Raw genomic sequence first — 21,237 nt, forward strand, 5'->3', positions numbered from 1 at the left:
GTTCTAAATCACTAAAATGTAAGTTTGTTGCCTTAACCCACATACTTAATTTGTTGTTCATTATTTATTTTAGTTGTGTATGACAGCAAAACAATAAGATGACTTGGTATCCATATTTAAACCAAACATTTCACCTTACAAGAAAAAGAAGACAGTGGCAGACGTCCTTCAAAAACTGCAGTTACCTGTGTTTCAACAGATACACTGTGATCCATCTCCAATGTAACCTTTGATTTGATAATAAAAGGGTTCATCATTACAGAAAAGGAAAGAAACTAGTGATTAGAAAAAAAAAGGAAGGAGATGAGTGGAATTAATTTTATGCCATCCCTTGTGTAATCCTCACACAGACCTGTTTTTGGCTACCCCAACAAATGTATGCTCAAAAGAGTGTCAATTTCTTATTTTAACTGCCGCTTTTTGTTAATAGTGGGCCATTAGGTAAGTATAGGTTACATGACATTTTCAATTTAAAGTGGTTCTATTAAAACTAGAAAGATGCACTGGAAGCAACTGGTAAAGCACACGCTTGTCAAACAAGACTTGCTCAGAATTTAGTAGTTTGAGTTCCTTTCTGGTGATTTTGGAGTTCAAGACAAAAAGTTCTATCCAGTACTGGAAAAACAGCGTTAAAGAGCTCATCAATCAATATTTACTGGAATTTCCGAATGGAATAAAACGTACCTATATTTACACGCACTTACCTTCTAATTTCTGCCACACAATGCTAGCTGACCTGTGCAATTTATGTGATGAGTTTGGTCATAGCAACTACGAAAACTTCATTTCCTTCCTTGAAGATATCCAAAAGTCTTAATCAAATTCTTTTGTCAACATGAAGACAAAAGTCTTGAAGCACCAGGTATTTATGAAGACAAAGTTTACAACCAAGTTGAGAGGCATTCAACCTTGCCTTGAACTCTGCATGAAAGTTCACGACAGTTCCTCAGAGGCTGTTGGAATTTCTCAAGTGGCCAGTTCTGTGAGGGACTTAATGTTTAACAATGTAGGTGCAATTGAACACAGGAAGCTGACAGAGGAGCTTGACGGTCTATTGACAGTGGACAAGCAGTATGTGATTCATCTATTCAGGGGCGTAGCTACCTGTACGCACATACACACGTGCGTACCTGAAAGAGTCAAAAATAAAATAAGGTAAAATCAGGTAAGATAAAATGAAATAAAATAAATTAAAAGCAAATAAATAAAACATAACAATTTGATAAAAACACAATTTCAATCAATGCAAGTCACTTAACTCAGTTTGTGTCTTTGAAATAATTTTTATAAAGGAACGTAGTGTGTTTTTTCACACCCAAATGTCAGACCTTGGTGAAACGCTGGACTCGTAGCAGTCAAGAGGCTTCTTACATACCCTGTGTCTACGTGTGCTGCAGAGTATGTATGCATGAAGAGGTTTAAAAGACGCCACTTTGCAGTCCTATGTCTGATGCGAGGTTGTCCTCGCTATCCATAATGCATATTCACAAAAACAAGTAAATAGACCTAAATACAGTCATTTCTGTCTTTGCTGGAAGGAAAGACAGATGGTTAGCTTTGTGTTTGTAACGGTAAACCTTTATATCCCTTATGCCTTTATGAAAGCTAAAGTATACAGTTATATTAATCACAACGCCTCATTTTTTTGCTCTTGGCAATGTAGATATACACATGTACACTTTAATTGTTTATTTGTAAATTTATACTAAGTGCGAATGTGAATGTGAATGTGACTATACTAAGTAAGTGTGAATATGTGAATGTGAATGTGAATGTGAATGTGAGTGTGAATATGATTGATGCAGCCCACAGTGGTAAAAAATGCTCATTTGTGAATAAAACCCTGAAATACTGCTAGCTTGTTGCCTTAATTAAGGAATGAAGGGATCAAAGCACTTCCGCAGTGAACCCACAAAGAATTTAACGACGTAGTTGCCATTTCATATCACGCTAACACTTACTAACACCTACAGCATAACCTCGTTATCCTGACGATAAAGAAAATTTAATAGAGAGGTTTAGAATGACGTTAGGGAACTTAAGCATGGCCGGTTTTGAGCCAAGGACAACAACCGGAAATTGAATTTTTCCCTCTTTGGAGCATTTACACGCCATCGCGTTTGTAACTCTTTATTTCAAGAAAAAAATAAACGCAAATCTAATGTTTGCCGTAAACGCGATTCTTAATCTCTCTATTCATGCCATGACGTGAAAAAAAAATGGGGGGGGGGGGGGGGGGGTTAAAAGAGAGATTTGGAAAAATGTGCGTACCTTCGAAAAAATCCTGGCTACGCCCCTGCTATTGTGCACAAACCGCCAGTCTGATTATTACAAGTTTATTCTGAACAATCTTCAGCCTGGTGAATGTTTAGTCATTGTTGACTACAGAATGAAGCTGGAACTTGGAATCTGTAGTCGCGAGACCCAGCATGTTTGGTGTGGGCCCAAGTTGGAGATCGCGAAAGAAGGAGAGGTCATTGACTTATGGAGTTAGAACACAAAAAGGGATGCCTGGTTTGGTAAGAGTGCAATGGATGTTGGTTTTGGCTGGGTGGAAAAGGAACTACCTGGTTTTGGTGTGTATTTATTTTCTGGTGAGCGGTTTAAGTTTATCATGGTCATTACGTTTTTATTTGTTCATATATTGTGGTTCAATTTTATTCTTGGTTAAAATTTTATTTTCCTTTGTTTTAAACTCATTATGACACATTGCCATACCAAAAAACAAAGGAAATACAACTTGAACTAAGGATTCAATTGAACCCTTACATATATTCAATCTATTGTTTACATGTGTATCCCTGCAGTTTCGATTGTTTCTACAAGCAATGTTTGGTCCGTCGAGTAGAAGTACGAACCAAGACTTCGACTTTAGAGTGACCTATCACCAAGATATGCCTATTGTAATCATGTGAAATTTAGCAGGAACACCCTTATTGATTCGGAACTACAGTTTTTTCAAATAAACAGTGTGAAATGACATTTTCCTAACTGACATTTAGGGACCGGAATGTAGCAACTGCGCAGCAACTGTTTGTCTGTGTTACATGTTTATATAGTTCATTAGCGCTATTGTTTTCATTCCTTGTTCATTAGTTTTTTCCCTCTGTTGCCCTTTGTACTCAGTTTATTGTTCATGAGTCTTCTTTGTTTTCTTAGGTCTTTTCTGTACTTGCAAGTTTTTTTTTGCATAATGTTATATGTATATAGGTTACTTGTTAGTTTTGTTTGTTCTGCCCATATTAGTCGTTGAAAGTCCAACTTCAAGTTTAGTTCAGTGAAGTTTTAAGTCAAGCTTCAATTCAAGCTCCAAGTCCTTAGCCTTTTTCACATCTTGTCCTCACATCTACCCTTTATCTTACCTTTATCAATAAATTCTTGTACGTATGGAGTATGAGTTCATCCATTTGCGATGACATTCATTAGAGACTAATTGGCTGTTTGCCATGAGCCATCCCTTGTAATGTCTCAAAAAAAACCTGAAGTTAATTTTCCAAGTCCATCAACCAGGATCACCCATCCAGTACTTTCTGCCACGCCTCCTATTCATTTGAGTACACATGTTCAGACTTAACGTAATGCTGGATAGAAATCAAGACATCAATCAGGCACGATATATGCATTTTACTACAATTTAAAAATTCGTTTAGAGGCAGAGATTGCATTACAGTTTTCACAGACCACTTTCCCCCGAGGGGAGGGGGACTCCCATATAAAATTCACGAGGTGATCATCATAAATTTTGAAAAGAACCCCTAAAACGTACCAGAATTTGTTTTGTTGCCGTGGTCGGAACAATTTTCCCACTTTGTGGTACCAACTCTAAAATGAATACGCTAAGTGACAGTTGACTGACATTTACAATCATCTTCTCCCATATTTTTTCGCTCAATACCCCAAAACTGGCTAAAAGGTACCGTCCACCCTTGACAGGTACCAAACCACGAATTTCAACCCCCAAAAGTTACGATCACCTCCGCCAATTTTTATATAGGAGTTGACCCCCCAAGCACATGCCAAGGGTAATTTTTCACTGCCGCTTCGATACAAACTGTAACTGCGATTTACTCGTGGGTTGAATTTTGTGCCACTAAACTTTCTAAACATGCAGTTAACCCACGTTGGTATTCAGATCGCTTCAGTTTGTTTATTTTGCTTTGCAATCCAACTTTAATGCTTGATTCCGGTTTCATGGTGTTCAAACAAATTGAGCCGAAATGGTATCATGTGAGTATGCTTCGATTAATGGAGGACAACGTGGACAAAGTGTTTGAAATCCATCAAATACCCAATGTATTCCAATCAGAGATTGTGGCACAAACATCCCAAACAATCTAAGGGCCACTGGGTTTCCTGACTGAACACTGAAAACTGAGGCGAGCTTCTCATAGGTAGAGCAGGTATTGAATTACTGTAACACAAAACTCTTGCCCTTCAATAATATATTTGCTCGCAAATAGAATTTTTATGCCTTTTCCCGCCTTCGTTAGTAATTAATTGGATCGAGTGGTCCTGGGTCTTGGGGAAGAAGTAATTGAAATAAGGTATAGCCCCCTTAGGTGCTTGTATCAGTCATATGATCAATATGATCATACCAGACTCATTCGTCATTGGATTAAGACGTGCTTTTGTTCTTTCAAGGTAAGCCTACATAATTCACAGGTTCCTGGTTTTTCCCCTCTATTTCTCTATCGTGTTCTGAATTTTCTTTTGTTTGGGGTTACGTTTCCCTTCATTGCGTTTATTTACCAATTTTTCCCGCATTTGTTTCGTTTGCCTTTCTTTATTTCCGGACCGCGTGGTGCTAAGCAATTTTTTTGTTGGCGAGATGGAAACTACACTTTCTCCAAAAGTTCTCGTTTTAGGTCATTTTTTCGTACGTCGCTTAGCTCATGATCTTAAGAACGATTTCCATCTGCAAGCCTCTGAGACTTTACACTTACAGGAGCAAGTCCACATGCGTTTATATGGCACCAGCAGACACATGGTCCAGAAATTGATCAAATATGACCTGGGTGTCCTTACTGAGTTTTCCCCAGACATTGTCATTCTAGAAATTGGAACCAATGATTTAACTGTCAGTGCACCCGAGGTCGTAGGTTCCACTATTGATGATTTTGTTCGTTTCCTTCGCAGTGAAAATCATTGGCGTCTGTGAGGTCCTCCCTCGTGGAACAACGTATCCACATGGGTCGGATTCTAACAAGGCGGTGCCGATTTTAAACAATTACCTGAGAGTTGTTTTAGGCGAACAAGATAGTGTTTTCTGTTGGCGCCATGTCGGCTTTTGCGAACCCAGTTGTGATCCATATTTGCCCGATGGCTTTCACATGAATTCCGTGGGCCAGTATAGGCTGTATTGCAGCTATCGAGGCGCCATCATTAAGGCTTTAACAGTGCTTGCTAAGTAAATTTAGGGCGTTTGCGTTTGTCCTTTGGTACTTTCCCACTCAAACCTTTATTGCTTTTCTTTATTGGTAGCTAGCGGTTTTTGCTTCATGTTCTATTTAACGCTTTATTATACGGATCATGTTAAGTTCGGGACCTGTGTCACCGATTGCTATTTTACGGACTTGCTGTTGCAGCAACCTTTGGTCAGCCATGCTTGTCCATGTTTACCTTTGTTTTGAGCCCCTGTTGCTCTGTTTTCTTTTAATTCATTGAGGCCTCGTGTCACATTTTTTACATTGTTAGAGCCCCTGTTGCTCTGTTTTTATTTTGATTCATTAAGGCCTCGTGTCTTATTTTTTAACAATGTTTAGAGCCCTTGTTGCTCTGTTTTTATTTGATTCATTGAGGCCTTGTGTCTCATTTTTTACCATGTTTAGAGCCCCTGTTGCTCTGTTTTTATTTGATTCATTGACGCCTTGTGTCTCATTTTTCACAATGTTTAGAGCCCCTGTGGCTCTGTTTATAATTTGATTCATTGAGGCCTCGTGTCTCATTTTTTACCATGTTTAGAGCCCCTGTTCCTCTGTTTTTATTTTTTTCTTTAAGGCATGGTGTCTCATGTCTACCTTTGTTTAGAGCCCCTGTTGCTCTGTTTATAATTTGATTTATTGAGGCTTCATGTCTCATTCTTACATTGAGGCCTTGTGTCGTTTTCCATTGTTTAGAGCCCCTGTTGCTCTGTTTGTATTTGTTTACTTGAGATCTCGTGTCCTGGAACAATCAGACAGAAATCAGTTTTCCATCCGAGTGACTTGGAAATGGTCGAAAGGATAATTCTTCACTCAGTGGCTTTATCTGAGTCGTTTATGTCTGGTTTACCGTTGTCAAGGAATGGAATGGAAGTTAGAAAGCTAAGTTCTATGCTTTGTATTATCATATTTTCCTTTGTAATGAGCCCCTGCTGCTCTAATTTATCCCCCTTTTTTCTAGTTGATTATCAAATAATACCCCTTAGGCCTCTGGGTCTCTTTGCATTTGTTTTGGTTTTTCTTTCACACATGCCTCCTCGTCGTTCACAACGGCAAAAACATCCAAGCCAACAGGCCCTAGAGTCCCTCGTCTCAGTGCAAAGCCGTCGCCATCGCCATCAGCAACCGGCAGGTGACCCTGGTCAAGTGCACGAAGACGGAGTTGGCCCTAGCCAAGTGGGTAGTGAACATAGGGGTGATGCATTGCCTGTGATCAGTGGCAATGTTTCGCCGCCTGACTCATCCGTAGCTCTCCCTCCTGGTGTACTCCAGCACATCATTGCAACGGTTACGGCTGAAGTCTCCAAGAAGCTTGGCAGAGGAGCCCACCACAGAGGCCCCCGTGGCATCATCTAATGAGAGGGTGGTTGGGCAGGCAGAAACATCCTTGCAGGTTGCAATTGCCTCTTTTTAATCCTCCCTGGCAGGTGAGGCCCTGTCTCCCTCCACTTCCACTCAACCCAAGGACATATTTAGTTCAATTAGCATACCTGCTGACGCCAGAGTTCCTCTAAAATTAAAAACTAAGATTCGGGAGGAACAGTACATTGACTTTGGCTCCCTGTTGGTCACTCCTGTCCACAATGGGAGGTACCAACTCACCCTCCAGCATTTGGATGAAGGTTGGGCACCCTCCTCAACTCTTGAGCCCTTAGCCAAGCCAAAGGCTTCAGGCCTTTCATGTGTTTGTAGCGGTTTGTTCGAGCAAGAACCCCCAAGCTGCTCCTGGCTTTATGAAATATGGGTCAATTATACAAGACCTTGCCACTAAGGGCCACAACTGGCGCTACTATGATAAAAAATTTCGTCTTCTCGGCTAGTCCCCATCCACTGCTGTGCCTTGGGGTATTGTCCATTGGGAGCTTTGGCTCATGGCCCAGAACAGTTCCCAGTCCCATCAACCACAGTCCAATGCAGGCACTGGGAAACTAAATCAGGCTGTTAGTGCCCCCAGGGGCTACTGTTTTAAATATCATAGGGGAGAGGAATGCTCGGGGTGTTCTTTCAAGGATACTTGCTGTAAGTGTGAGGGGCTGCATCGGGCCCTGCATTGTAATTTTCGTGGCTTCAACAGACAAGTCCAAAACTCGTGGACCACCCAAGCCCAGTGGTGGCCCTAGGCCATCCCGAGGGATTCCCCGCCCAGTTACCAACACCCATAAAAGTTGATCACCTATTATATTTTCTTTCTGGGTATACCCATTATATGGTGGAATTTTTGTCTCCGGGGTTTACACATGGTTTTCCCCTACATTTTGAAGGCTACCAGTAGTGCTCCTAATCTTTTGTCAGCCATACAGAATACGGAAGTTGTTGATGCAAAACTTAACAAAGAACTTGCTGCCCGTAGGCTTACCGGTCCTTTTTTTCTCTCCCCCTTTTTCAGTGTTTCGGGTCTCTCCGGGGGGAATTCCGTTTAATTCACCACCTTTCGTTTCCGAAGGGCTCCTCTCTGAATGAAAGAATTTCCCCTGAGAATACTCAGGTTTCCTATGCCACTGTTGAGGATGCAATTCGTTTCATCAAGTCTCTTGGCTCTGGGTGTTTTCTTGCTAAGACAGATAAATGCCTTCCGGATTATACCTATTAACCCACAAGACTACCATCTCTTGGGGATATGTTGGAATGGTCTTTATTACTATGACCGGGCAATGCCTATGGGCTGTTCCAGTTCCTGCAAAACTTTCAGAACCTTTAGTATTACAATTGAATGGATTGCCCAACAGAAATTGAACATTAAGTACATTCAGTTCAGGTTAGACAAATTCTCTATCATGATTGATACGAGTTATTTTCCCTTGTGGAATGCACTTACACCCCTGCAGTGTCACCCAGATAGTCCAAACACACTTTGTAAATTGTTTATTATGCATGCACTCTTTGTTGAGATTTTGTTATTTATTCAGCCTTTTCGTCTTTATATTCAATCTGTTCAAAAGTGGATGGTGTGGAGGGGCGATTGTCTAGTGATCAATGCATCAAACTTTTGATTGAAAGCTCATTGTTCAAGTCCTGGCCTCTACTATCTGGTTGCCTACTTAGACATGAAACTTTGTAACTCCACATTGCCTCTTTTCACTTAGGTCTAAAAATGGGTACCAGTGATAATAATGCTGGGAATGTCCTAACCACGTGGAGAGTAGGCATATTACTAGTTGCTTCATGCTACGGTAACCAGAGTTAAGTGGTGGCCTGATGGGCCACTTCTTTACTCTGTTAATCAGTGACTGGTATAAATAGCCTGTTATCTGGTTGTATATTCCACTCTGAAAATTACACACGTCTCTGTTTAAAAACCCTCAAACTTATTTCTCTCTCTTTTAAAAATTATATTTTGTAGAGGAACGAAGCTGGAAGTAGCACTGGTATGGAGTTTATGGCTTTTAAACAGTGTATGGACTTCTTGATTGCTTATGGCCTGCTGATCACCACAATTATATCAGAGAGGCACATCTCCATTACGAGCCACATGAAGAATGTTCTTCATAACATTGTACACTATTTTGACATCTGGCATCTAAAGAAAAGTAAGGATGTTTCTATCTTGCTTCACAGATAGCTTGGCATTTATTTGACATCTGGCATCTAAAAGGAAAGTAAAAATGTTTCTATCTTGCTTCACAGAAAGCTTGGCACTCAAGTGATGAATCCAGGGCCTTCTGTGTTGCAGACTCATCTCAAACAATACAGGCTTACCTCCCCATTTGACCACGTCTCCAAGCAACCAATTCTACAAACTTAAGATCAGTAGCCTGATGTAACACATATTTGGATCCCTTGGTTCTGATCTTGCATAAGGGACCATCTTCCCTAAAACACCATCAAGGCTTGACCCATTTTTTAGGGTCGCTTTGGGGAGGTTAGACTGAATTATATAAATCCCAATTTCACCAAATTGTTTTTGTCTTGCAACAGAAATCCGCAAAGCACTGTCCAAAATTTCAAAAATGAAAGATTGTGAGGCATTATCAGAATGGATAAAGCCCTGTGAGAGGCACCTTCATTGGAGTGCCACCTCTACCTTCAGTGGCAATTGGAGAGTCATTTGGGCGAAATTCAAGGCATTTATGAATCATGTCGTCAACAAACATTCCAACTTTGAAGATCCCTTGTTCAGCAAGTGTGCTCACGGAAACATTGAACCAAGGAAATGGTTAAAAGCAGGTATGCTCCTGGAATAAGTGTAATTCATTTGGCAATAATTAATTGACTTGAGCATTGTTCTTTTGTTTATCACAAGTCATAAATATAGCTTATGTGACAGGTGGATATACCTGACTGGAAAATGATGACAATAGAGATGGTGGGAAAGAAAACATAACAAACAGGTGGATAATGTTTCTCTCGAATCAATCATAACATTGCTCAATTTTTTCCCCTTAGGTACTGTGGTCTGAAAGATTGTGTGACGTGCTGACAAACAATCCTTTGGTAAAGGGGATCAAGCAAGCTTCTGACCTTGCCCAAACCAGCTGTTTGGAGGGTTTCCACTCTGTCCTAAACCACTTTGCACCAAAGATGATAGCTTACTCCTACATTGGCATGTACTGCAGGTGCAATTTATTTCTGTTTTATAGTTAACAGTCAATACAAACATAATTATGACCATATCCCACCCCCACCCCCCCGTCACAAAGGTATCCTCTTAAATGTTAATGATAATGTATTTATATCCTGCACATATCAACAAAGTCTCAATGCAGTTTACTACTCTTCTGAAATGAAAACCAATCCCTCCTCCTAGAAAAGTGGTTGAACAAAAATGAATATGTGACCCTCCACAGGAAAACAGGGACAAAGGTGATAGCACGCTCACAACACGCTAACACAGCACGCTTAGCGTGTGCAGTGTCACGGATATGCGCATATTTAATCCGTATGACAATGTAGAACACACTACCTTTTGTTACGGAATACTTAGCACGCTAAACCTTTTGTTTCGATAAGTGTGCTCGATGTCACGCTTTGCGTGCGATTTGGCACGTTAAACCTTTTAAGAGCACGCTTACCCTTTTGTTTTGATAATTGTGCTCGATGTCACGCTTTGCGTGCGATTTAGCACGCTAAACCTTTCGAGAGCACGCTTGAAATATAACAAAACAACACCAAGTCACTTAAAAGCTGTCATTATCGAGACCGAAGATTAAGCAAAGTTCATAAATAAAAGCATCAGTGATTCTGAACTGTAAATTAACAGTGAAGGTCAACGTAACAAAAATATTTATTTTACTTACTCAAACCTTGATCTGGAAGATATATTCAGTTACCATGAGTTAAAAATTCTTTTAGTCTCCACTTCTGGATCTTCGAAGTGAAATTTATGTTCTGAGTTAGAACACTATTACAGAAAACAAAATTATTATGGGATGTAAGCAGTGTATCTCGTTACCATGGCTACGCGTGATCTGCTCTCAAAATTCGCGGTATCTTCTTGTATCTTCTCATCTGATCATGGAGTCTACCAATGAACTTTCCTTTATGCGTGTAAACTTGGAAGATCAGGCTAGTCTAGAAGAAGTTTCAGAATTGTACTTCGAAGCGCGAGCAGACGACAACAGTCAAGAGGCTGATGACTCACCTTGGGACGATAGCAGTTCAGAGAGCGGCGAAGATGAACCTGCCGATGACGAAGCTGAGATATGCCCCGATCTCTTGGAGAGCGACGTATCAGAGAAAGCTAAAGTGAAAACATTCTGCGATAACACATGTAAATGCAAGTTAGGCGAGGATGACAAACCATGCAGCACAACCCTTTCCTTAGACGACTTTTGGGACAGTCGTAACAACTGCAACGAACTATCCTCGACAGAACTTGATTTGGTAATACTGGGAGCAATTCAAAGTTCACTGAATTGCAATGAAGTTAGCGTCTCTGGCAGATCCGAAAAGCAACGCAAGGTTTCACGAATGGCTTTCTATTATCACGGAAAACGAATTTGTAAAAAGTAATTCCTGTTTTTACACTGCTTGAACAAAAACAGATTCTGTAGTCTTGTGAAACACTATAGAAAGAACGGACTGACTTTGCGTGAGCATGGAAACAAGAAGCGACTTCCGAGTAGTGCGTTTTCTGCTGAAACTGTGGAACATGTAGTTAAGTTTATGATGAACATCGCTGAAGACCAAGCACTCCTTCTACCTGGACGTGTCCCTGGATTTAAAAGAGTTGATGTCAAATTGCTGCCTTCGGTTTTAACTAAACACGGCCTTTGGAAAATGTATACAGAAATCAGCACAAGCCAGGGCCAACTCTCTGTTGGATACTCGAAGTTCTGCGATCTTTGGAATCAACTTTGCCCTTTTGCTGTGATTATGCGACCTGCCACAGACTTATGCTGGACTTGCCAGAAAAATAACAATTTAATTCAAAAAACTGCAAATCTACCCGAAGTTCAAAAAGTCGAAGCCGTAAGAGCTCAGGAAGAGCACCTCCGTCTCGCCGCGGGAGAGAGAGAGATTTATAAAACCTGTTGTCAAGAATCCAAGGAAAGTATTTACCACCAACTGCAAGAAGTAGATTTCAGCGTTGGACGTGAACCTTGTTCGTATACTGGAACTGTCCATTATTCTTATGACTATGCGCAGCAGTTACATTACCCTGCAAATCCAAATCAGCCAGGGCCTATTTACTTTAAGACCCCACGGAAATGCGCCATATTTGGTGTTTGTTGCGAAGCTATACCTAGACAGGTGAACTTTCTCATCGACGAGAAGGTGATAACTGGAAAAGGTGCTAATAGTACGATTTCGTATGTACACTACTTCTTCCAGCGCCATGGACTGGGTGAGACAGAAGTGCAACTTCATGCAGACAACTGTGGTGCTCAAAATAAGAATTCCGCTTTTCTTTGGTACTACATGTGGCGTGTTATGACCGGCCTTCACGAGGTAATATACTACAACTTTTTGATACCAGGACACACCAAGTTTTCCCCAGACTGGTGTTTTGGACTTCTAAAACAAAAAACAAGGCGCACCTTCATTTCATCTCTGTTTGACATCGCCAAAGCTGTCGAAGAATCTGCAACTGTGAACGTAGCCGAACTGGTTGGCCTTCATAATGGAACAGTGTTAATTCCAACATATGACTGGATGACCTTCCTCGGACATTACTTTAAAAAGCTACCACAGATTAAATCTTACTATCATTTTCGCTTCCAAAAGGACTATCCAGGCACGGTGTTTTGTAAGCAGTATTGGTACCCAGAAGAGAAGGCTGTAAACCTCCTTCGAAATGGAAGAGCACCAGAAGCAGGCAAACTCCCACCCACAATTTCACCGAGTGGTATCAGTCGAGAACGTGCAGAATATTTGTTCAAGGAAATCCGTGAATTTTGCCGAGACGGGACAGAGAACTTAGTCGCACCACCAGTGCCACAATAAAAACTGAATTGAATTTTGTATTGTTATTAGTTGCTGTTATTACCTTTTTCAGAACAATGTTCTTCAAGTGTTATGATTCAAGAACTGAGAATTAAGTGTAATTGAGACCCTTTAGTTTCAGTGTTAGTTTGTATCAAAAATTAAATTTACTATGACTTCAAAGCTTAAAAGACTTGTTCGTGTGTATTTTTCTTTGGCGTGCGCGCTGCTGTTCAACACTTTTCTGCAAAACTAACCGAATTGTGAATGAGTTTGGTCTTTGTATGCGTAAGTCGTTTTGTTTGAGTGCGCGCGTGTAAAAAAAAAAATCCGTTTGCTGCTGCACAACACTTTTCTGTGAAACTAACCGAATTGTGAATGAGTTTTGTCTTTGTATGCGTAAGTCGTTTTGTTTGAGTGCGCGCGTGTAAAAAAAAAAATCCGTTCCCTGCTGCTCAACACTTTTCTGTGAAACTAATTGAATTGTGAATGAATTTTGTCTTTCTATGCGTAAGTCGTTTTGTTTGAGTGCCCGCGCACATGTAAAAAACAAAATTCTTTCGTTGCTGCTCAACACTTTTCTGTGAAACTAATTGAATTGTGAATGAGATTTGTCTTTGTATACGTAAGTCGTTTTCTTTGAGTGCGCGCGTGTAAAAAAAAAATCCGTTCGCTGCTGTTCAACACTTTTCTGCAAAACTAACCGAATTGTGAATGAGATTTGTCTTTGTATGTGTAAGTCGTTTTTTTTTGAGTGCGCACGTGTAAAAAAAAAATCCGTTCGCTGCTGCACAACACTTTTCTGCGAAACTAACCGAATTGTGAATGAGATTTGTCTTTGATGCGTAAGTCGTTTTGTTTGAGTGCCGGCGCGCGTGTAAAAAAAAAAAATCCTTTCGCTGCTGCTCAACACTCTTCTGCGAAACTAACCGAATTGTGAATGAGATTTGTCTTTGTATACGTAAGTCGTTTTGTTTGAGTGCCGGCGCGCGTGTAAAAAAAAAAAAACCCGTTGGCTGCTGCTCAACACTTTTCTGCGAAACTAACCGAATTGTGAATGAGTTTTATCTTTGTATGCGTAAGTCGTTTTGTTTGAGTGTGCGCGTGTAAAAAAAAAAAATCCGTCTGCTGCTGCCCAACACTTTTCTGTGAAACTAACCGAATTGTGAATGAGATTTGTCTTTGTATGCGTGAGTCGTTTTGTTTCAGTGCCGGCGCGCCTGTAAAAAAAAAAAAAAAAAATCCGTTTGCTGCTGCTCAACACTTTTCTGCGAAACTAACCGAATTGTGAATGAGATTTGTCTTTGTATGCGTAAGTTGTTTTGTTTGAGTGCCGGCGCGCGTGTAAAGAAAAAAATTCTTTCGCTGCTGCTCAACACTTTTCTGTGAAACTAATTGAATTGTGAATGAATTTTGTCTTTGTATGCGTAAGTCGTTTTGTTTGAGTGCGCGCGTGTGAAAAAAAAAAATCTGTTGGCTGCTGCTCAGTACTTTTCTGCAAAACTAACCGAATTGTGAATGAGATTTGTCTTTGTATGCGTAAGTCAATTTGTTCGAGTGCGCTCGTGTAAAAAAAAAAAATCCGTTCGCTGCTGCTCAACACTTTTCAGCGAAAAAGAAAAGGAACGAAACCGTTTAATTCTGTTTTATCAAGACAACTTACATCTTGTTACGCCACTTGCTTTACTGACACGAACCTCTTCTAAAACTAAAAGGGAAAGAAAAACAACAACAACATGAAAGCTTTGTAAAAGTTCTCACCTCGGTTAGAGTAATTGTTATAATTATATATGCAGCTTAAACACGCGTCTATTTCACACCTATTGTCATGAAAGGATTCAAAAGAATTAAGCGTATTATTGGGTGACGTGTATAAATAGGCGTCAATAAGATTATCCAGTTGTGCGTATTGCTTGAACACCATCAACATGGCCTTCCGCAGTCTTGTTAAAATTCCTAAACTATGCCTCGTTTACTTCAGTATCGATAAAACAACATGCATTGTTGAAACAAAAAAAATTAGAAGGAGAGATACTGGGGAGCCATTTTCCGACGTCGGTCCAGAAAGCAGAACCATGGTCACAATCAGAACCAGTGGCAAACAACTGGACGCAATGGTTATTGCAGCAAATGGTAAGCTAACTCTCCATACTACGATTTTATTGTTTTAAGGTTTAAGTGAGTTATCTGCTATTAAAATAATTAATTGTAGAACTAACTGATATGATTTCTTTTCAGATAACGAGGAGAAGCTTAACCAGGAGGAGAACTCTTTTGTTGAAGACCCAGAAAACGCGGATCTATTCGAGGAAGTTGCCCACTCCAAAAAGAGGACCAGAGAAGAACCGACCTTGGAACCAAGCGCGAAGAGAAATAAAACACACGTGGACGAAGATGATGAGGTAAGTTGGTTTTTTTCAGACTGAAACCGAACAAGATGCGACAATACCGTACACAGCATGTCCTTTTTTCTGCCCATTATAGAGGTCAATTCATCGTTTTACTTATGACCCGACGAAACTTCTCGAACCAAATCGAACATTTTATTTATCGAGCTTAATCGAACGATCGGGTTCGATTGAGTTCAACAATCAAACACAATCCAACTCTCACAAAAAAATTGGAGTAATCGAACTTTGATTGAGTTTGATTAGGTTCGGTGGCCGAAGTTGGCACACATTCGATTAAAAATTATTAAAAATGATGACAGTAGGGGATCATAAAATGATGCTTCAGTAAAGCTACATCAATCTATTGTTCGTTTCACCTAATTCTTTGTTGTTCTTGCATGCTAAAAAAGACTTTACAGAATTCTTGTCTATTTCGACTAATGGTTTGCACAGTTCAATTAATTTCGATTGGGTTCGGAAATCCAACGCAATCGAACTCTCACACAAGTTTTTGGGTTCGATTGTGTTCGATTGCCGAACTAAATCTAACCCAATCATTCGATTAGGTTCGATTGAATTAGATTTTGATTACCGAACAGTTCGAGTAGTTTCGTCAGGTTACGATAGAAAATTTGGTGATTTTAGTAACATGGCTTCCTAACGCGTGCACTATGGATATGATTGCTCAATGAACCATCGAATTAACTTTCAAACATTGTAGTCTGTCCTTTCAAAATTACTACAGAACTTGTGTAATTTATGCGTAAAAAGTCATTTTGTGCGAGCAGTTTGATCCCCAGCACCCACAGGAAAGAAAGAAACATTTTTTCAAACCCCTAGCCTCCCATGCAGTTATTTTTAGGGGACTCGTATTAGGAGGTAATACGAGTCCATTAAAAACAACTGCGTGGGAGGCTATCAAAAGCCGCACTCGTAATTTTTCTTAGTAAAGTGCAAGTGAGATGAGGCTATAAAAATTTATAAGAAGAGCGTACAGAAAGGCAGCTAACCGTTATTGAATGTTACAGACTATGAAAGCTTACCTTTTAGTTAAGTACATCGTTTTGGCTTTCAACCACTATTCTACTATTCTGAAGTTAGCAACCTTGAGAAAAGTGATTGATCTGTAGATTTTTTTGCCCGTACATTCGCCTTCTCTATGGAGTTAGTTTTTCGTTTTAATTCACACCGCTTTTGCTCCAAAGCCTTTTCGCTACACCGCAGTTTAGTCGATTCGCTATATTTTAAAATTGACATATACTCTAATATTTGAGCTCAATTTACTCCTGATACTAACAGTGTGTAACGCAGAAACAGCGAAGATAATTTTTCACCCGAACTCACTTTAAGAACGAGAAAAAAATCACATTTTCTTACTTAACGGTGTAGCGACACGACCGTATAGCAAAACGACCGGATACCTTCACTCGGACCACCTGTGTTACGGTATCTATGACTATTTACTGACATTAAATACGTGGGAAAGAGTAATTAGGTTAATAATATTACAGCCTCCTTCAGCTAGGAAATTTGTTTTTGCGAGGAATAAATTTTTGACAGGCGAAGAAGTCGAATGTTTAGTGAATGTTTTTCCGATTAGGTTTCTACTAGCTTGGAATCTGGTAAATTCTAATGTACTAAGCTAAAAATTACTTATTATGCCACAGGTTAGGAGGTTGCACGCATTCTTAGCCGAACGGGATGCAAGGGAAGCACGCTTAAAACAGCAGCGATTGCCGAAAAAGAAAGACGCGAGCATCCAATGTGACACTGGGAAGACTCTTCAAAAACCACAGACATCAGATGCTGCAGTCCAAACAGACTTTGTAGACGTCATGGAAGACCTAAAGCAGCAAGTACGAAGTCTCGCTCAGATTGTCGGCCAGCTGACTGCCGTAAAAGACCAGAGGCAAGACGACATAAGAAAATCGCCTGGACCGCTATTGAGCGAGCTGTTGTCTGACCTACCCGACATGTGCCACGACAGCTATGATAACTCCGGCAACGCCTCGATAGAAAGTCCTCTTCCAGGTCTATCAGCTCCATCACCTGTAGCATCCGCTATCAATTTACCATCGAGACCACCATTGAGAACCATACAGCTGAACAGTCCGCCAGCGAACCATTGTACCTTTGGCCCCACAGATGAACAACGTCGAAAAGTGGAAGCGATCACCTTCATGGGCTCGCAGGTGTCTACAACCGCCTTGGCTTGTGTCGACGTTCTTTTTAGTGAAGATGAATTGGTAAACGGCAACACTGCGGGGACATTTGGCTACAAAAAACTAGACGAACACAAGTTAGCATTTCTTGAATCTGTTCTGCGGCGTAAGTTTGATTCTCCATCTTTTGCAGCGCAATGGGAGAATATTCGTGTAAAGATAAATTCTAAGTGTAGAGGGAAAAGAAGAACTGTTGTTAAGAGATTGAAAATCCAAGCAAGTTAGAAAAACTCGAAGAGTAACAAAGTTTACTGAAAAGTTGTATTACAATGTAGACATTGACTGAGCGTGTATTGTTTTTTTCTAAACATCAAATTTTCGTTCGAAAATTAAGGAAACCATTGATGTGAAGTATAGAAGTATTTAGCTGCTTATGGGTGTTCGCCGGATTATTTTGTAAGTTCTGATAGATTATTTAATTAAAGTGTGGCTTTGAAATATTCGACAGTTCATTATTGTTTATAACTCTAGTAATAAAAACTTTAGGGTTAACCTTGTACCCGTTAACGTGTTTTTTTTTTTATTTTTGATTCACAATTGGCCCGTCAAAAACGGATAAGAAAATGTCAATAAAATCCAGATTTAGTGCGCTAGGTGATTTCAGAAAAACTGTTTGAAAGAAGGTTTTCCAGTGATTCAATGTCAATGAAAGTAACTTGTCCATAAAATTGCTGCACGCTGTACATAAACTTAATTGGGGTCATGACAAGCGAACTGTTTTCGTTTTCAACGAATTTTACCAAAAAACTCGCTCACGTTTGGTACACTATAGGACAAGAGACTAAGCTTTGGGAAAGCGAGTGGAAATCAAACTAAACCCTCGAGATTGCTAAGGCGATGTTTTGATTTCGCTCGCGAAAGACCAGGCGGCCTCCCCCCCACGAGCTAAGCCGCGTTAACACTGGGACCGAATATTCTCGCCTCGCGAAAAAGGCGTCGCTGGTTGTGCTCTTCGCGGCCGCTCGTCGCTGGTTATTGAAAACAAAATAGAAAGGAATTGGTGTGAACCGAAGTTACCCTCGTACTAAGCCAGGAACACAATGCAAAGCTTGCTTTGAAAATTCGCAAATGTGTAGAGCGATGGATGTAATTGTCGATAGCACAAAGTTTTCGGCTTTTTGCGAATAAGGAATGGCAAGTTGACAACATGCTTTGAAAAGGTATTTCTGATTTAATGTCTGGTTTGTGAAACAGTCTTTCTTCAAAAAAATAGACTGGTCACGCTTTGCGTGCGTTTTCGCACGGCCAGCGTGCTGTGTTTTTTCGCACGCAGCCTTTTGTTGTTGAGATTAACACGCCTTTTTGTTCGATCGATCACGCTTCTTTGTTCGCTAGGTCACGCTTTCTATTGTTTTTAGCGTGTCCTGCGAAACAAAAGATTCAGTAATGAGGCAAGATTCTGAACACGCCTTAAGCGTGCTAAAATCAAATTCTTTTGTTTTAAAGTGGAAGCGTGTTGTGAGCGTGCTATCACCTTTGTCCCTGTTTTCCCGTGGAGGGTCACATATTATATAAAGTAAGAAAGCTGGACATTATTGTATAGAAATGTTTTGTCAATTTTGTCTTTTCTTTGTTCACATCTGGACCTCGACTCGGTGTTATTGTGCAGTGTATAACTTAGGTCAACAGAAGAAATAATTCAATCAATATTTCTACATCTGGACCTCATGCAGGCATGTTTTTTGCAGGCATATCTTAGCTGCGGTTCACTTTAACTTCAACTTGCACAGAGAAGTGAGGCATCGAGAGACAGACGGAGTTGAGAAGTCAAAGTCTCTTACCCGAAATTTAAAAATGGAGAGGCGACTGTGAGAGATGTGAGAGTCACCAAACTTTGGTAAGCATTTGACATTCTTATGTGCGAATTTTACAGTGTTCTTGAAGGGTGTAATTTGATCATTTCCTTCCTTCTGTTTTTGATAAATTTACAGATTATGTAAAAGAAATATTCCAGACTTTAATCACTGCTAGCAAAGATGAGTTACAGGATGCTAGTACAAAGATAAGGCCCCTACAGCAATGAACTCCATGTTTGAGAAGCAGCCAAGAGCAGAGGCTTTGCACAAGAGGGAACAAAGGAGCAGAATGGTTGTAAAAGATGTCCCTCCAACCACACCAGGTACTTTCCAGGTAACATCTCGGAATTTTTTTTTTGTTGTTGTTGTTGTTTTTGGGTTTTTTTTTTTGCATTACATCACTATTGCACTCTGAGAAAAAACTCTTGTTGTGAATAGAGTGAAAGGAATAAAGAAAACCAATAATATTAAATTGACAGAAACTTCATTGCCCTCGATTTTGTTTTTCATTAATGGGTCTGATGCACTTCTGGCTGTCTCAAACTCCCTGTAGTTTAAACATTAGTTTTGGTTCCTTGAGTATAGGAATTCAGTAGAAATCCACTTTGTTGCTTCAACCCATTTGACTGTTGTCATGTTAATATTGATGAATAGATAAAAAAATTGTCATTGCAAGCACTGTTGAAAGTGTAAGGAGTGAGACTTTGTATTTTCGTCTTATCAGTTTCTCAGGTCCCTGAAACAACTGGACAGCAACTTAAAGAAAAAACCACACGTAGATATAGAGAGCGCAAGCAGCCCTTAAAAGGCCATAAAGATGTTGTAAATTGTCTAAGAAATAGGCGCCAAAAATAGCAACTCACTTTTTTTAAGTGAGGTGACTCTTTAGCACTACAGTGGATCACAGTTATTAAATATTGACATGTCTAAATCCAACTTTTTATTTTATTTTGTTCTATTATTGTCATATCATTCTGTCAGAATATTTATTTTTTCTATTAATAACAGACTACACATAATAAAATAATCATTACCCATTTGAATGGGCATTTAAAAATTTGTATCTGGGTGGTTGTGCTCATATTACTTCCAGCTGAGAGGAGGCCATTACACAGTCCACAACAATACCATCATGATGATAATGAAGTCAACAAACACCAGAGTTTAATTTGAAAAAAACACAAACAAACAAAAAAGAACAAAAGATAATTCAGAAACGTTATACTCAGTATAAATCACCATAATGCAGCATCAATCCTTTCACTCACTTACAGTCAGTTGTTGACAAAAAGCGGTGCTTACCACCAGAAAGTAACTCCAATTGAACCTTTGTATTTGAACTTGGTTATTTCAAACCCCCAGCTATTTCAAAGTGAATTATATTGTCACCACATTCATCACCAAGTGACCTTGTCTTGCAGAGCGAGCCAGGGTTGCCTTTGATCACATTGCTTTTACCTAATAGCAAAGAAGTTCACCACATAACATGAAATGAGGCTGGACACTAGGAATGAAAGTTCCAGCTAGTCATCTTCATCAAGGCCAAAACCAGTAACATTTTCATCTTTACTGACTGGAAATTGTTTTCTTATCGCTGTATAGGCACATGCTGGTAAAGGAATCCTCCTGTTTCCCAAGATACCATACACAAGTCTTGAGAACTCGGGATAAGAAACACTTCGTAAGAAACTGGAAGAAATCAAAAAGAATCAAAGGCAGCAATCAGTATTTGTTGACAACTATTTGCAGTGCATTATTGTAATTCAGCTCTGTTAAGACACTTACTTGTGCAAGGTAACAATATCATTATGAATTTTCTGTATTTGATTTTGTCGAATTTTCCACAAAATCAACTGCCTCACTGAACCTAAACCTCGTTCATTCTTGTAGAAATAGCTTGTCTTATTGTTGCCTTGGATGCGGCAAACCAGTAAAAACAACAGTTTTGTTAGGCATGGCGACTAGTCAAAACATGGTCAAATAAAGCAGTTATAAGTTGTATGCACCTTTTCCTGCTGGAATACACGCGGTCTTCCTTAGAGAACAA

General features: G+C 39.9%; 2 protein-coding genes and 1 pseudogene across 3 annotated transcripts; all 3 read left to right on the forward strand.

Moving 5' to 3' along the window:
* The first annotated feature begins 8,762 nt into the window (after positions 1-8,762).
* On the forward strand, positions 8,763-20,363 carry LOC146454652 (uncharacterized; annotated as a pseudogene). The gene is made up of 6 exons (XR_014859188.1): positions 8,763-8,947; positions 9,336-9,601; positions 9,804-9,973; positions 19,083-19,232; positions 19,325-19,513; positions 19,915-20,363. The product of XR_014859188.1 is annotated as an uncharacterized LOC146454652 (transcript).
* On the forward strand, positions 11,526-12,803 carry LOC146454653 (uncharacterized). The gene has a single exon (XM_085095344.1). It carries the CDS (start codon positions 11,526-11,528, stop codon positions 12,801-12,803), a length of 1,278 nt encoding a protein of 425 aa, XP_084951470.1.
* Positions 14,858-18,097, forward strand: LOC146454654 (uncharacterized). The gene is made up of 3 exons (XM_085095345.1): positions 14,858-14,915; positions 15,021-15,184; positions 16,840-18,097. The coding sequence occupies exons 1-3, from the start codon at positions 14,858-14,860 to the stop codon at positions 17,617-17,619; spliced, it is 1,002 nt and encodes a 333-aa protein (XP_084951471.1). The 3' UTR covers positions 17,620-18,097.
* Positions 20,364-21,237: the final 874 nt, after the last annotated feature.

This window comes from Pavona decussata, unplaced genomic scaffold, assembly GCF_977016875.1.
Source record: "Pavona decussata unplaced genomic scaffold, jaPavDecu1.1 SCAFFOLD_300, whole genome shotgun sequence".
NCBI classification, from domain to species: Eukaryota; Metazoa; Cnidaria; class Anthozoa; order Scleractinia; family Agariciidae; genus Pavona; species Pavona decussata.

Excerpts from the sequence above, each read along its gene's own strand:
- LOC146454653 (XM_085095344.1), top strand. The coding sequence starts at position 11,526 with ATGAACATCGCTGAAGACCAAGCACTCCTTCTACCTGGACGTGTCCCT.
- LOC146454654 (XM_085095345.1), top strand. The coding sequence starts at position 14,858 with ATGGTCACAATCAGAACCAGTGGCAAACAACTGGACGCAATGGTTATT. Across the intron at positions 14,916-15,020 it reads AATGGTTATTGCAGCAAATG|ATAACGAGGAGAAGCTTAAC; the intron begins GTAAGCTAACTC and ends ATTTCTTTTCAG. Across the intron at positions 15,185-16,839 it reads ACGTGGACGAAGATGATGAG|GTTAGGAGGTTGCACGCATT; the intron begins GTAAGTTGGTTT and ends ATTATGCCACAG.